Here is a 17,572-nt window from a genome sequence, read left to right as displayed (position 1 = left end):
TTCCATAGATGGGCAGATAATATAGTGTACTGGGTAAATATTTAAAATTGCATCGTGCGCCCTATTTAAATAATAAATATTTACACACCAGGTAGTACAATTTTCCATTGTTTTTTCCAAGTAAAGTGAAACAAGGCAAAACAACCTATATTTTACTGCAGCTGGTATTTATCCAGGAACTACAATTATCATTATTCTCTTTAACATTATGGCTGGAATATCCCATGAATAGACCTCTTAAGTTCACACCTATAAACAGCTCATGCTGAAGTTTAAATTCATACTATCTAATAAAAAAATAGCATAATATTAAACCGCCGTGAGCCCATCATACTAAATTGTCACGAAAGCGTTTAAAAATTTAAATTCTGTTTCCCTAGACTCAGCCGCGGAAGTAGGCCACCGCAGTAACTACGTCGCTAAGTACCGCCACAATGGACTTACGCTGAGAAGGCACATGTTGTACATTTATTTATTTATATTTCTTGCACATCAACACTGTACAGCGGCGGACATTGTGTCCGCCGCTGTACAGTGTTGATTATGTTGCTGTGATTATGTCAATTTACTTATTTAAAATCCTGTTTATTTTTTCAAAATTTTCCAATTACCTTTTAACTTAAAATGTGATTCAACTACTCAACTGGCTTTTTCTGGTCAGATCTTATTAGGTTTTGAATAAAGTAAAAAAAGATTTAAGTAGGTAATTGCTACATAGTCCACCCATTCACCCATAAGAATAAGATATTACGAGAGTGCACCAGCCGAAAATATAATAAATTAATAATTAGTAAAATACTCGTAGGAGAAAGCCTACTGAATGTCTACTCAGTAGTAATTTTTATGAACACCTTTTCATAAGCGTTAGGGAATTGCCTGCTCTTCATGATATCGAATATGAGAATTCACTATTTATACGAGTAGGAGAGCAACGTTGATAATAAATTATATTTGTGCTTATCTTTGAATTGATGACTTTCTGTTGTTAATTCCCATAACGTAATAACAATTTTGAACTCTGTTTACCTTGGCCTAGATGCAATGGAACCAACTACAAGTAAAAACTACTAAAATAATACTTAACTACATATATATATGCAATTAACGTTTTTAAGTTATATCTGTTATTGCCCTTTTTCTTCTATTTCCAATACACTTATTCAACTAAAAAGCGTCACATCTCCCACGAGTACCTATTTTATTTTCCGTTGCCATCTAAAAGCCAACTCGAAGTGCGCTCGCTCGAATCTTCTTTCGTCGTAGAATTTAGTAGTTTATTCACGTGACTTAGCGTGCTGTACTGTCGCTTACAGCTGAAGCGTTTCTATTGGCGTAGATAGCGATAGGCTTTAAAAGCGATCTGTGGTCATCCAACCATTATTAATTAGATTATCGACTGTCCACCGGTTTTGCCAGTAATGTATTTGCTGATATACAGATAATACTAACGTATGCATTATAGTAATTTGATCTAGCAGATTCCATTATAATGCTGTTAGCTTCCACGATTTGATTAAATCTAGTTTACAGCACACAAGGAACGCATTAGATTATTACTAAAGTGCTAAACTTCAGCCCGTGACTTTACTCTAGATTTTGATAAATGATCTAAAACCTGAGCTGAAGTAAATGTAACTTACCTTCCCTTCAAAGTATTATGACGTGTTTATGTGCCCTGGAAAGGGCCTATGTACTGTATAAACTGTTTCATTGCATTATGTTGAATTTCATAAAATAACAGCTGTTAACTTACATGAAGTAGTAACAAAAATTCCATCCTGATATCGGGTTTTTTTCCAGGTATTAACATTTTAATCGATACGACATAAACATACCTACTCTATTTTTCAGCACCATGAAAACTTAAATAATTTTTATGGTGTACCCGTACATGGCACTAAACTGGACAATGGCGGTGTCAAACACTGACGTAACTTAATTTCTGTTGAATATTTTAACTAAAGTACTATTCTCAGCTATAATTAAGTCAACCAAAACCCTTTATCCTGTTTTATAACCTCCATGTTGCAACTTTGAATTTTATATGGGTTTGCTTGCCCATAGAACTGAAAAGGTGGGATGCTTTTGTTTTTAAATAAAAAATACTTAGGTACATTGTTTTACTTTTGAATTGAATTAAAAGTTTATATTTCTACGGTTTCGAGAAACAAATGACTCGCGTTACTTGTTTCTCGTGGTGAGGACGTAACATTCTTCAAAGTTTCTTAAACTTTTTCAATGGCCCGGTTTAACAATACAGTCTTGTTGGAACTTGAAACTACAGTAAGGTTTCCTTCTTTTAAATATTTCTACCTACATTTGATTGTGTGGTCTATTCAAAAAGGGACATTAAGTAATAATTTCATCAATTATCATCTTCAGAGGTCCAGGTTCAATTCCCAGTGGAGTTAAAATGTTAATAAATGTTGCTGGGCAATCGTAACAATTTGATTTCACAAAAACATTTTTTTTCTTAAAATTTTTATTGGTTATTACACAAATTACTAATAGTCCCGTTAGCCCCTTGTATCACGAGTGAGCTCACCACTATAGTCGAGCGGCGGCGGGGACCGAACCCGCGTTCCCCGGATCGCGAGTCGGCCAGTCCGACCTCTTCACCGTTCGGCTATCGTGGCTTCACATTGGCACAAATATACCTGGACGTGTTTTTATACAAAAATTTAAAAGAAATTAGGTGTTTAGCACCACTTATTGTTTGTGAGGCGTTTTATTTTAGTTTAATTTAACGGAGAACTGTCTTAACTCCGCTCCGCCTCACAACACTGCGGTATAATTAGTTTTTTAAATCGTTACGCAACCCGGCTCATGCGGCCGTCTGATAACGGTAATATTTGGGGTGCTTATTGAATTTCAAGTGGCATTTGTTATTCTATTATGTTGCCTAATATTCGAAACGTTTAACTATTTCTGCCACTTCATTCTGATTTTAAGTATTAGGCTGGGTTGCACCTTCTTACTTTAACTTTAACAAACGTCCATAGGTCCAACGAAAATAGGTTATTGTTATAGTCACGGTTAAAGTTAGGTGGTGCAAATCAGCCTTAATCAATGGTCATTGCAGAGCCGAGCTTTTTCATAATTATGCACCTTTTAAGAATTAAAATTGGCACCATAGGCAATTTATGATTGTGTCCGTCTGAGGTTTGATCAATTTATTGGCTTTTTAAACGGGATTATTTTCGTTAGAATCTACAGCTCTACGATTAAAACTGGGGAAGGTTGAGTAACCTGTCGATAGCTATTTTGGAATAATTGGAATCTAAAACAAATATCAAAAGATACGAGGAGTTTTGAGGCTCTACTCGGGAGCTGTTGTGAAAGTGGGAGAAAACCCTTTACTGAACACCTACCTTCATAGCGTAAGCTTTGCTTATTTTGCGGTTAGACGACAAGTGTTACAAGGTACTTAAATTGAAAAATAATTGGTTTTATTGCGATACGCTACACTTACACCGCCTGCACAAGATGCTACTTAGTATGTATGAAACGTCCTCGATATTTAAAGCATACTGCTCGAACCCATGCGTTCACTTTCATGCTACTTGTCATATTATTATGCGCTTTGCTTTCCGCGGGTTACCATAATAAAAGTATTTGTATCATAGATTTTGAATAAAAGTAATTTGTATCATAGAGTTTGAATAAGAGCAGATTATATTTTGCGTTTTTTGTAAGGATGAAAAATACTTATTTCCAAATAACTATTTTGAGTGTGTATCAATGAGCTAAAAGTATGGTTACATTATTATTTTTCAAATCAGTCGATGCCACAAATCTAAACATGGTAATACAAATTGTGCTGTGTGTCGTTTCCGACTGTGAATTTGCTATTGAATTACATAGATTTATTTGGTTCTTAACATTTTCAGCAAAATATACATTTTGGTTCTAGAAATTTATAATGTAGACTAGACGTATTTTATATTCGTGAAATAGTAAGCGGAAGCCGAAATAAAAATTCAATCTCAATTCGGGACAAAAAAATGGAAAACGGTGAATTTGAAATGAACCCAGGTACCTACCTAATGCGACCGAATGGACGGCGATTTGGGAAATCGGTCAAGTACAACCGTGTTTTGGAGGCCGATTGGTGGATTGTTTTCTTGGTTTTCCTTATCGCTGAATTGATGTAGATTAGATTTTCAGATAAGCGCGGCGCATCTGATTTCATTTACAATACCTACTGTAAAAAAAAATATGTGTAGGTATGTATCGCTATCTCGCTTATGTCGGAGATAATTTTGTTATCTATCTGTAGCCTGTCAGCTGATTGTAATTCTTTCTAAGTTCCTATTTTTAAAAATACATTGCGCCCTAAGAACCACTGTAATAATCCTTCTTTACATAACATTAAGTCGACCCAAGCCTACATTACCCTAATAAAACGGGATAATTTGTTTACAGCCCGTTTACAAGTAATTAATTGTGTAATTAAGCTCGAAAACGTCTCAAAGCCGCACTTGTGTAACCGCCACCGAAGCGCGACCTCTGAGCTGCATCTTATCATTCAGATTTTTTCAATCCGCTTTCATGCGTTTGAGTCGCAAAAAAGGTTGTTAAAAAATCTGCGCGCGCGCACAAGCTCGCGAAAGCTCAGTGCTGTGTCGGGAGCGCGCGCCGGCACACGCATGCGCGACATGTTTCGGCCATGGAGCTATGGAGCGGCCTGCCTGCGGCCAGCCTGCGGCCCGTGAGCGACGAGGGGTTTGCGCTCGCGTTTTTCGATCCGAAGCCCGACGCGCCGCCCAAGCAAGGTACCTTAACGCATTCACTACCACATTTTCGACCCCTGAAAATACGTGCCCTGTGCAAATTTGAAATTTTGTTCGAACCCTGAAAATGCGTGCCCTTCATACATTTGAAATTTCACGTTCGCCGGTGAGTGATTATTTTGTGCAGGGGCTACTGTTTCGAAGCGCCGTTGTCGTCTTGTTATGTTTACAAATACATCGATCAAACGTCAATTACCCACTTAACCAAGTTAAGTTTCAAGTTACAATAACTGCGGTTGCAGCGGTCTTATTTATATTATTTGTTAATTTCGCGTAATTTCATGTCACTAGGTGTTTACTTCGTATTATTACGATATAGTATCAAATTAAAGGCTTCGATTTGACTTGATCACATTTGATTGTAATAATTATGAGTATTCGAGATTAGGTATTACACAATGCAGTCAATTTAAATGTTTAAAAAAAATTAGAGCTTGATTCAAGTTAAGGTAAATATAATAATAATACTACATTATAATAATAATACTATATTATAATAATAATACTATATTATAATAATAATTTTATAATACTCATAAACAAATAAAAAGATTGAAGTAACTACATAACTTGAAGTTAATTTTATATTGTATTAGAATGACTTAGTTTTAACATTAAACATACCTATCCCAACTAATATTATAAATGCGAAAGTAACTCTGTCTGTCTGTCTGTCTGTTACGCTTTCCCGCTTAAACCTCGCAACCGATTTTGATGAAATTTGGCATAGAGATAGTTTGAGTCCCGGGAAAGAACATAGGATAGTTTTTATCCCGGTTTTTGAAACAGGGACGCGCGCGATAAAGTTTTTCTGTGACAGACAAAATTCCACGCGGGCGAAGCCGCGGGCGGAAAGCTAGTTATAATATATTTTGTGTTGGATCATTTGATATATATTAATTGTTGTTTACTAATCTGTCCTGAAACTATACATAGGTATACATAGAGGTACTGATCTATGTCAAGTACTCGTATATTGACAAAACAGCAAATAAACAACAAATTGAAAACGTGTGAAAATTAATTAACGAAGTGAGTGTTTAAAAAACTTATTAATAAACTAATTTTTCGGTCTAGTTAAAAAAAATGGTTTGGATGTCATGCACTAGCGATTGTTGATATTTATAGATGATTTCATTAAATTAAGTTAAAACGTCTTATCACGAATAATTAAAAAAAATATATGACATCTTTCACTAATCCTTTACTACTCCTCGATCATCTCACTATTTTATAGTGACAAGCGAATAAAAATAAATTCATCATACAAACATTGTCCCAGCGAGATTCGAACTCGCAACCCTACTTAGCTAGTTATTCCAGGTACATACGCGAATTAGGCTAGACAACCGTAATTGATCTAAAGTTTCTCATTTAAAATTCGCTTTATAAATAACATTATTACGTATATCCTGGTATTAAAATTATTATAAGAAATCAAATAAGTGAAAAACTCAATAAAAAGAAAACTCAATTTCCTTCTTCGGCTAATTGTATACGATTACGTTTAAAGTGGTTTGCAAATAATCAAAATATTGCATTCATTTATTAATTGTGTCTATATTTGTATAATATTAGTTTAAAGCTTAATTAATAGTACAAATAAATGGAAAGCACGTGCAAGTTGTACAATTGAAAAATTGTAAAAACTTTCTTAATATCTACGACAGCGTTTAATATTGGCAAATTCTGCCTATGCACGTTTCCGTTGCAAGTTGCGCACGCGCGTGATTGCCTAAATCGCTTACTTCGGTAAAATATTTTGATATTTCCGACTTATTGTTTCAATGTGGTTTTGTATTTGTGTAACAGTGGCTGCCTCGGTCGGGCGGGGTAAGTTATTTAATTGTTTTATAATTAACGTAGCCCCCTCATGGGATGAATAAATTGTGTTACTGAGATTGTGAATCTAATAGTTCTCCATTTTAGTCTATTAGGGATGCAGAAACTTATTGATTTGATTTAGGTACTTACTTGTTTTGACAACCTTGTTGTTGATTGTAATAAGTTTATCACAAGTGACTAAATACATTTTGTGCAGTGAATCTTTTGATTGAGTGTAAGTAGAATGCTTGCGTATCATATATTGATCTTAAAGTTTTTCTTTAGTTCGTGGGACGGTTATTACTTACACGTTTCTGTTAAAACAGTTTTCGTTATTCTGTGAATGTATTTACGTTTTCAAACTGTTTTTGACTGCGCCAAATGCGATGCTCTTTCTTAAAAACCGTTGGATTTTTCTTGCGTTTTTTAGATTACTTTTTCAGGTTTACATAACAAGGAAGAAAATCTATTGAGAATTTTTTCTCAGTACATTTTCTTAGACGTTTATTATTAACGTTTTCATTAGTTTCAATTATACGTCTTGTTATTTAACAATTAACACGCTCCTGTTCGTATATCTCGTTCATCTCGTTAAAACTCGTGTTAACAATTGCTGAAACGATCAACAATACGTATCGAAATCAATCAAACTGCTCGAGTTATATATCTGTTAAATTAATGATTTAGCTAATTCTTGGTCTGTAATTCTTAGTAGATCTAATAATTAACGATATTTAAGGTATTTTTTGCCTTATATCCAGTTGCCCATTATTATTTACACCCAGTGTATCCAATGCGTTTATACGTAGATTTTCATAGTCTGCATGCATTATACATGCTTCAACATATTGATATTTATATTTATGTGTAGACATGCCGATATGTTACCAGTGGCAGACATTCGTTTTATTTCGTAAGCACTAACATAGATATTTTGCATTACTAGTATTATTATCTTTCACTTATCATCTGACTTCAGGCAATTCTTAGTGACATAATTATGATATCGTAACAACGCTACTCGTTTTAGGGCAATATTCATTAATTTACAAAGAAAATTAAAGTTAAACAAAAGTTATCCGACTAATGAAAAATCAGCCTTGACAGTTTCAGTATGGAAAATATGTCAAAATGACAAGGTTATTCTTCAGATAAGATCTGACGATTGAAAAATCAGCCCTCAATGTGCCAAACTTATTCTTTAGTTAAAAGTTATCCGACGATTGAAAAATCAGCCCTAAGTAAAGTAAGAAATGTTTTGGTTACAAATGTTTATTTGATCACCTGAAAGAAATTGAATGCGGGCGAAGACCTGCATTTCTAGCTAGTTATTAATAATATAATAACATAAAACACGTGTCACACACTTTGCTCACATGCACACAAATTACACGTGAGTGCAGATGTGCGCGAAAAAATTACGAACGATAATGAAGCCTTGCGCATCAACAATAGCACTCGTGTCAAATCGGAGCAAAAAGTATTAAACCGTAGTAATACATAGTATTAATACCGTGGCATAACGGTAACCGGTGCTTTTTGTATGGAGTTTGACAGAATTTTGACGTTTGTTAAAGTTAAAGTAAGATGGTGCAACTCAGCCTTAGAATTTTAATAATAGAATTTGGTTACAAACAAATAGATATGTTTCAATCGACTCGTGTCAGCTCGGGAAGTGGCATGCTAGTGTAGAGAGGCTTGGTAGAGCTACCAACATTTTAGTGTTGTGTATCATTCTAGTATTGTAGCCAAAAGACCATAAAAAATATAAGAAGCCTGTCAGATTCTTATATTTTAATGGCCTTGTTGGTTATCAGTACCTAAATATAAATTTTGTAAAAAATATGAATGAAGGGTAATTTTTTTAATCTTTATTTGATTGGTGGCATTTCCCGGTTGCCGTTTTTTCTCCATCTTGAAATCTTTCTCTAGGAATGACATTTTTATATAAAAGATTGATTGTTTAGATTTAACTATTATAAAGTAACTAGTTAATAATCTAATCAAATTAAGTTCTAGACTTTGGTTTGAATTAACTAAATAATGTTTTCATAAAAGCATGATTCCAGATTTTAGACTCAAATCATCTAGTATCGTTGTAAAAATTGTGTAGATATTTTTAAACATGTTATAAAGTTTGTTTCTTCTATCCATTTTTCTGTTAGGTATCACACCCTGGGATCACTCTTTATTATTGATCCATCCGAGGACAACATACTTTCCCTCTGAAGCACGGAAACGTCCTATCAAACAATCATCTTGACACTACAAGTACTAATAGGTATATTCCCAAAGAGATATTTTTATCGCATTATTGATACTATCATAAATCAGGTTATCAATCTTTAACTACCATTGCTAAAAGCTATGAGTAAATATTTACTAGTATGCATAACCAGCTTGAAAGATATTAATATTATCTACGTAATGAAGATTGGTAAATACCACTTTCATTTTCACCTCATCTAATTAATATGAAGTGGGCTTAAACTGTTTTTACTAAGTACCCACCTATCCATAAATTATTTTAGCGTACCTCTAGAGCAAGTTGTTGGAATGAATTTGAATTTAATGATAAAATTATTAAAGTTTTTGAAAGAAAATATTTTAACTGTGTGTGTCTTTAATTGCTTATTTAAAGAAAAATGTTATGGTTTTGTACCTTTTCACTTGAACAACTTTAATGGCATGCGTAAAAATACCAAACAAGAGTCATGCTAAAAGCTTTGCAGCAACATAAATCTTTAAAATCCGTCGTCAGCATGGCCGATCTTATTGAAACATCGTCCCTTTCTCTCTCGGAAGCGATTTAAAAACAAAACACCGCCGAAATCGTCTCGGCGAGTGGTCACAAGACAAAACACTAGCGTGCCCATCTGCCGACTGGTCGCCTAACTTCATCGAGTCGGAAGTCGGCCTTAATACTGGATCGCCGACCGGCCGCGGGTCACTGACCGGACGTTACGTAATGGAAGATAGCCTGAGGTTCGCACGGGCCTGTGTTGGTGAGCCTTGCGACTCTGCTGAGCTCGATTGTGATGGCTGCACACTGAGAAAGACGTTTCTTGAGATTCAATTTTCGATTTCGAGTCCGAATACTGTCTAGATGTAGAGTTTTGTCAACATTCGCTTTCGAAACCGCTAAAAAAGTCGCATTGTTATTACTGTTTTGTACCTCGCTAACGAAGCAATCGCGAAGTGGAGTCTTTTATCAAAAATGCATTAAAGTAAGTTTTAAAAAAATGACCAAAGTTCAGAAGGATAATAGTGTTGAAAATTACATTAAGTCCGAAGTTTGGTTATCGCTTTATAGAGACGCAAAAGACGGAAGAAATGTTTTATATTTACTAAAAACATCAATACATCCATCCGAATTTATAATCTACCGAATAATATGGTCCAGGTACATCTCTTTTACTCACTACTTGGAATTGTATTACGCAATAGAACCTCAGTTAGCGAATAAAACGTTATTTACTTTCTGTTCGCGTCTAATAAGAGGAAGTTCGCGCAAAAACATTAGTAGAGTCCAGTCACTGAGCTGTGACCGGTAAACATTCTTTCCATCCACATCATAAAAATGCTTTTTTTCATTTTTAGTTGATTCGATACCGAGATCTCACGCTAATGACTACTTTTATTAAAATCTTTTGAAATACTTACAAATAGGTATTCGTTGAGTAAAATTTCTTTGCAACATTTAAGGTGGGCCCTTTCCCTATGTCTAAAAATAATATACATAAAAACAAGCTGACAAAAATGGACAAAATAAACTAAAGTTATGCTTAGAATGGTCCTACATTATATACCGTTTTCCCTTTTAACTTTAAATGTATCGAAACGTTACAATTAAATCAGTATGTAATGTTAGTTAGTTGTATTTATTGTTATTCTGTGGTTTCTTTCTCTACATATTTCATAATAATTATCGAAAGTCTTGTGAAATAATTTACTGTGGGTAAGTAAAGTATTTCGCATACTGGTAGTCCACGATATCTACGATACCGTTACTTTTAAAAATGAATTTCATTCAATTAAATGCAATCTAAGTACCAAACCCGAAGACTCGCCGACATGAACCGCCGACTTTCGACATGTTGTCAAAAGTCACCGGGCTGTCGGAGGGTTTTATGTGTTGAGTCCTTAAGTGTTTGCTGATCTGTCATTTACACCTGTTAAAGTTAGTTAAAATAGGCTTTAGAGGTTTACTCGCAACGCTGCATCAAAGCTCCGACAGGGCGCTGGAAAGCTTTAGCTGTCTCATGCATGCTGCTTCCGTGAAAAGCCCATTGAAAGCTCCGGATTAGAACTTAGGACGTGTGCTTTTGTGTACTGAAATGCTGATGTGTTGCATTATGCATGTCTGGCAGGTATAATCATGTGTAGAAGCAAACGTAGAAATAACGTTTGATGTAAACTGATTAATCACGAAATCTCGGATACTATAACACCAACAAACTTGAAATTTGGCAGGTAGGTTCCTTATAGGGTGTAGACTTCCGCCAAAAACGAGTTTTACCCCTAAGGGGGTAAAAAGTAAATAATAAATATCCTTAGACATTTTTTTACACTGCGCTTCTAGTCCCAAACTAAGCAAAGCTTGTACTATGGGTACTAGACAACGGATATAAACATACTTAAATACTTTTTTTTTGTAAATACATACTTATTATACATAAAAAACACTCAGTCCAGTACAACAAATATGTTCATGCACAAAAATGTTTATACAGTGCGGGAATCTAACCCGCTACCTCCGGAATAGTAGTCCGCTTCGAACCACTACACCAAATGGCCGACGAATTGTACATAACTACATTTCTTTACATAGGTAAAGACTTTACAAAAATGGGGTTGGAAGTTTGTAATGTTTCGGGCGAAGCTGTGGGCAAAAGCTAGTCTAGTAACTATATTGCCTATATTTATCTTACTCGATGATTCCGTAATAGTCGTTACTTTCCTCTCACTGTAGAGATTGCTTTCAGCACTTAGAATAGCTTAATGATTAGACCTAACTTTTATTACATCACTTATGATATTTCTATTGATTGGTAAAATGTTTTCTAATTTGTTTCGCTGAAGATGTTTGAGTCATATGAAGTTAAACCTTAATCTGTATAGAAAAAGGTATTACTGATAGATTTTGCACTCTATTTATTCTCTCTTAAGTTCTAAGTACGGACAACAAAGTTGAAGTAGTGAGAGGGTTAAGTATTGCACGCTGCTGGAGCACGTCGCAGTTTCACCGTCACCCTGTATTACAGAGTAAATATTGGCTGAACACCGTCCTTGTTCGAGCAGTAACTAATTTTATAAAGTTTGCAGGATCTGAGTTTGTCTTTCACTTACGACTATCCGATAGGGTTGACCGTTAAATGTGTTGGTATTTGTATGCAGTTTCAAATGGAAAGGTTAAAACCACTAATTTAATATAATACAACGTACTAAAGCTTGTAATATAAGTAATAATTACTTTAGTTCTGTTTTGGCACAAGGACATAAAGTAACTAGGTAAAGAGAGTATTTATCTGTTTTAGTAATACTAATATTAATACTATCTTTTTTGAGCATTCAGTAATACATCTGAATAATCCAAATCACAGTAATAGCGTTCAGCTTCAGTTGTTTGTATGTACTGGGTGAAAATCTAACTGCAAACCACAGTTGAAACGTAATATAACAGGCTACATCTCATATTAATCCAACGTTCATTTTGGAAGAGCAATTACTTCTGTTAACCCGGCGTTCTAACCATTTTCGGAGAGCAACAACAATTCTGAGTTAACCCTTAACCACCTACCAGGAGTCTCTCAGACTCCGGTGAATTTGTTTCTTGTCGTGACTACTCTTTTTTTTCATTTATTATTATATTATCAGTCACATGATCTGTAAGATATTTTGGCTTTTATTGACAAAATAAATGTCTTAGATGTTATGCCTTTATTTTTTTTTTATAAAACACTGTAAAAATACCTTTTTTACCTTTTGACAACTTAGTTTTTTGTTTTGAGTCCTGAGAAGAGAGGAGTCTGAGAGACTCCAGGTGGTTATGTGACTGAACCAAGAGGTGTGTGGTTAAGGGTTAGTCAAAAGTCAAAAGTCAAAATTTCTTTATTTATTTAGACTAATAAATAGTTCTTACAAATCGTCATTTTGCTCTTAAGGAGCCTCTACATGTCTCATAATCTTTTTACCTTACCAGCGCTTCGAGACCAACATTTGGCAAGTGCTGAGAAGAAGCGCCGCAACAAACTCAGTCACCACTGTCTGCCGGTTAATATAAATAAATAGAAATAGCAGTAGTAGGTACATTCGATTCAGGAGCAGTTCACTGAATTTACCATGCATTCTTGTATAGTGTATAATGGGTATACAAAAATTGTTAACCTAGATATCGAGCTGGCAACCCTATGTCTTCATTAAAATACTCCAAAAATATCGCCGAGAATTTTAAGTCGGTCAACTAAAGTTTTGGGTCTTCAGCGTCATCCGATAGAGACAAACTTGCCAGTTAAATTGCGGTTCCTTATTATGTAATACCTATATGGTGTATGGTTTTACATAATACAATGAAATTACTATTTGGTATTATGCTTTCAGAAACACAGAAAGAAACACGTTCAATGTATATCATTTAACCTAACATTTTTGTCAATGTTAAATCATCAGATCTCTATTGAATGTTTAGTTACAGCTAATATAAAATGTGGTTTTCTAACTCGGTGTTACTTAACTGAAATGAAAACGGTAACAGATATTTCAAAACAAGTAGGTACTTAGATTATTAATTATTTTTAGCAAACCTTTTTTTTGAAAATAGATCTGTCAGTAGATTTTTTCAGTGTTTCTAATATTTGTTGATTTTTTATTAACATTCGATCCAATGCATAAAATATCCTATGATCATGTAGTATCATGGTGACTCTAGCGGGTCTAAAGATAGAGTCGAAGCTGGTTTCCACGGCATCTCCGTAGTAGGGAAGCCTCTATTGATTATGTATTAAGTTTCAATCTAAGACCGCTATAAATAAATGCTTAGAGAACATGCAATAAAGCAAGTGGCCTGTAACGACGAGTGCTAATGAATAAAATGTAACACTACCAGGACGTTGCCATAAATTATCATTTTAATTATATTCGCCATTTTTTAATTTATTAAGCTATCAAACTTATTATCCTATGTACTACTTTCGTATCTTTGCCATCAGTATCCAATTATTTAATAAAGCTCTATATAACAATTAAACAATACAATTTTATTTTAATTATTTTTGAACGTGGTATTTTTCGCGAAAATCTAATTCGCATTCCCATAATTATCTTAATTTTTTAAAGTTAAGGCTTATTTTCGCCCACCATTATGTCAATATTAAGCTCAATTGAGCATTAAGCATTAAATTAACTGAGTCTACGTATTTTTCTATGAACGAAGCAAATTAAAAATTGTTAAAAATGAAAAATCGATTAAGTTACTGATTCAGAGCCGCTCCTAAAAATTTGGACACTGACTACAAAATCACCCGGTATACATACTTTCACTACGAGTAGGTACCTAATAATAAGGTTTTTCCAAAACTTTGTACCTGTTTCAACAGGTACTTATTTGACACATCATCGTCGTCGTCATTTCAGCCAATAGCACGTGAAATGTTTCGCATTTCAGCCTGCTCTGAAATTGCTTCATCGTAACTTTCCGGAAAAATGAGAGACATTTTCAGAAACATTCCAAGCGTTTCAATTTCCGATGGCTCGGATGCAAAATTACGAGCGACGTCGCGGAAACGAACGAGTGATGCAACGTTACTTGCACATTCGCGCTATACTCGTATTGAAACGCGCGGTGCAAGTGCGAGTTCATTCCGGATAGTGTTGGGAAATACTTTAGCTTTAAAAAATCTCATTTTATTTTTGCAAGTAGGCTTTACAAATTTTCAAAAACAGGCACATGGCGCTTGCTATGTCACGAATATAGCTGAGCGGACGCCACTTCAGCATAGTTTATAGTTTAATGTTATGTACTGTTTTTTTTTCTACGTTGAATAAAGTTTTCTTATTCTTAAAGCACTATACGTCCCAGTATTAATCTTACCACTGTTTCGGGACAATAAATGGGCCAGTGCTGAGAAGATGAAGAAATTCAGCCACAATATCATCCTCCTTTTCGAATGTTTACAAAGTCTTGAAAGTACACCTAGTTATAAATATTAATGCAAGCTATGCAGCAACATAACATTAATTCAGTATTCAATTGGAGACAAAAATGAGTTATAACTTAGTCTCGCGAGTCATGTGTCCTTTGAGTATTTTCAGTCAATTACTCAAAGTATCTCAGTCCTTTAGTCTTTTCATTTGTTTTGCAAATACTCAGCTAGGAGTTCTCTTATTTTTTTAAATACTCAAAGACTTGAGCTGTATTCGGACTGAGTCTTTAAAAACAACTGAGTCTTCATAAAGAATTCAAGTTCCATTGCAATTATTGTAAGACATTAGGACTTAGGACTCAAGTCTTAAGCCGTGTATCAACATTGTGAGGCTGTTTGCGAGTTTGAAGCATCGCGATTATGCAGCCTCGCCAGCATTCGATATCGATACACTCCTTCACAACACTATTACTGGAGGCCTCTGCGTCCACTCTACATGGGAATCCAATAGCTCGCTATTGGACGCTCGTGTTTATACAGGGTGGTAATAACCACGCGTTCATAACCGTTTTTCCATTGAGCAGAACAATGGAATATCGCCAAAGGGGTTTATTGGGATGAATGAATATTAAATAGCACTGGTTTTAATCTGATGGAGTTTTGTTTATTGTGTGTCAGTTAGAGTCAGTATTGAATATCATATCGTTCAAAACAGTAAATAATTTAATTTGTAATTTAATAATTTATTTCGTATAGTACAAAGGTACATGATACAATGGAAAAAAACGATGACTCCTGCAGAAGTATAAAACTGTGTCGCAGGGATCAACGCCCTCCTCCGAGAAACAATACATAATTATTAAAGTGCATCCATTCAATAATGTTATACAAATTTAAAGAAAAAAAACCGGCCAAGTGCGAGTCGGACTCGCGCACCGAGGGTTCCGTACAAACCTGCAAGGTTTACAAAGTTCGTTCATTACGACAATCGAGTCTTATCTATGTTTTTTTTTCACGGGTTAAAGGCAATTAGATCTAAGTATTTGATATGAATTTCAACTTGATAGCTCTACGCGTTCATGAGGAAAAATTAAAGTAATAAGTTTATATTTATTAAAAAATATATATTTTGTAATGTAACTAAAAATGTAAGGTTTTCGGAATTTTTCCTTTATGTGTGCTATAAAACGTTGCTTCATGCCAAATTTCAAGATTCTAGGTCGACTGGAAGTACCCTTTAGGTTTTGATTCCCTTGCGAGTACTTGCGAGTTTCAAAATATGCAGCTTAAATTGCTGTTTCTTTTGATTGCGTTGACATAGAAGTTTGATTTTAAAGGTATTATAGACCTAAGTATTTGGTATGAATTTCAATTTAATACCTTTACGCGTTTATGAGGAAATGGGTAGTAAGTTTAAAATTATTAAAAAAATATATACAGTGTGTCCGGGCATGTAGTGATCAAACTTTAAGGGCGTAATCTATGGACAATTTTATCGATAAAAATACTTCAAATTTGGGGCCAGACCCATTTCTCGAAAAATTACATCGATTTAAGTTTTTAATTTTTAGTTTACACCTCTTCTTTAAAAAACAAGTGAAAGCGTGGGTAGCTTAACATTATATTTCGTCGCTTCATTCGANAATTTATTAATATGGTATTTTTCCAAGTTTATTTAAATCAATAGTTATTACTTTATACCTAATTATATAAAAACGACATTTATCTGAAACGAATTATTTTTATCACAGTAGAATGTATTATGAAAATAAGTATGTAAAATGTAAATACTTTTATTTTTAAGCCATTTTAATTAGCCTTATTTACATCAAATCTAAAATATTACAAATTATTAAAACAAGTCGTAAAATCAAGGTTTCGATCATTAGCATTAACTATTTTAGCAATACTACGGAATGGTGATAGCAAATGGTATAAAACACCTTTTTAATTAAATAATCAGAGCAATTTTGAATTAAGTATATTATCTTAGAGTTTAACTATCATTAAACAGATATTTTTAATAATTGCAGAATAACAATAAAACAAATAAACATTATGTCTTATTTTACTTCATTTTGTATAAATGTTAGACGGCTAAGTTAGTGTTGAGTTTCTTGTAAACAATCATCTGTTCCCACTTTGGTTGATATAAGTTGGAATCTATTAGTTTGATATAAAAAAACATCTTACTTCTTACTAATATTATAAATGCGAAATTTGGATGTCTAGATGTATGGATGTCTGGATGGATGTTTGTTACTCTTTCACGCAAAAACTACTGAACGGATTTTGATGAAACTTTGCAGTATTATAGTTTATAACCCAGAATAACATATAGGCTATAATTTATAACGATCTCTGACAAAAAAATTCACGCGGATGAAGCAGCGGGCAACAGCTAGTGTTTAAGCTAACACGATGCGTGGATGTGTGTTAAGCTAAGGTCTAATTGATGACTGCATGTCTGACACTCATGACAACTCTATAGTCTGACATCACGGTATACACGAGTCACACGAGTGTAGAGTAAACTACATACGCCTTACCCGAAAGTAAAAGCTAAACAATTTAATGTGACATTGCTCATGCAATTACGTAGGTGATTAAATTTCAAGTTGTTATAATGAAACGTGAAAACGCCTAAAACACATTTTTTCAGGTCCAGGTTTAAAAATAAGTTGCGCTGGCTCAACTATAATAGAATCTTATATCATATAAAAAAAATAAAAAAAAAAAACATCTTCTGCAGTGTGTTTTAATGAAATTCTTTAAATAGACGAACATTTTNGAGTCTGGTGCGAGTGGACTTCC

At 34.2% G+C, this 17,572-nt stretch overlaps 1 protein-coding gene across 1 annotated transcript in view; it reads left to right on the top strand.

Annotated features, from left to right (window-relative positions):
* The first annotated feature begins 4,632 nt into the window (after positions 1-4,632).
* LOC114359278 (estrogen receptor-like) overlaps positions 4,633-17,572 on the top strand; it is a 56,445-nt gene continuing 43,505 nt past the window's right edge. Inside the window, exon 1 of the mRNA XM_028313594.1 lies at positions 4,633-4,775. Coding sequence (XP_028169395.1) covers positions 4,670-4,775 — 106 coding nt within the window. The 5' untranslated portion in view covers positions 4,633-4,669. The remainder of the gene's footprint in view (positions 4,776-17,572) is intronic.

This window comes from Ostrinia furnacalis, unplaced genomic scaffold (genome assembly GCF_004193835.3).
Source record: "Ostrinia furnacalis isolate ACB-3 unplaced genomic scaffold, ASM419383v2 OfSCF4280, whole genome shotgun sequence".
Lineage (NCBI taxonomy): Eukaryota > Metazoa > Arthropoda > Insecta > Lepidoptera > Crambidae > Ostrinia > Ostrinia furnacalis.
Note: the sequence above shows the minus strand (reverse complement) of the source record. Positions and strands in the feature narration are given on the sequence as shown.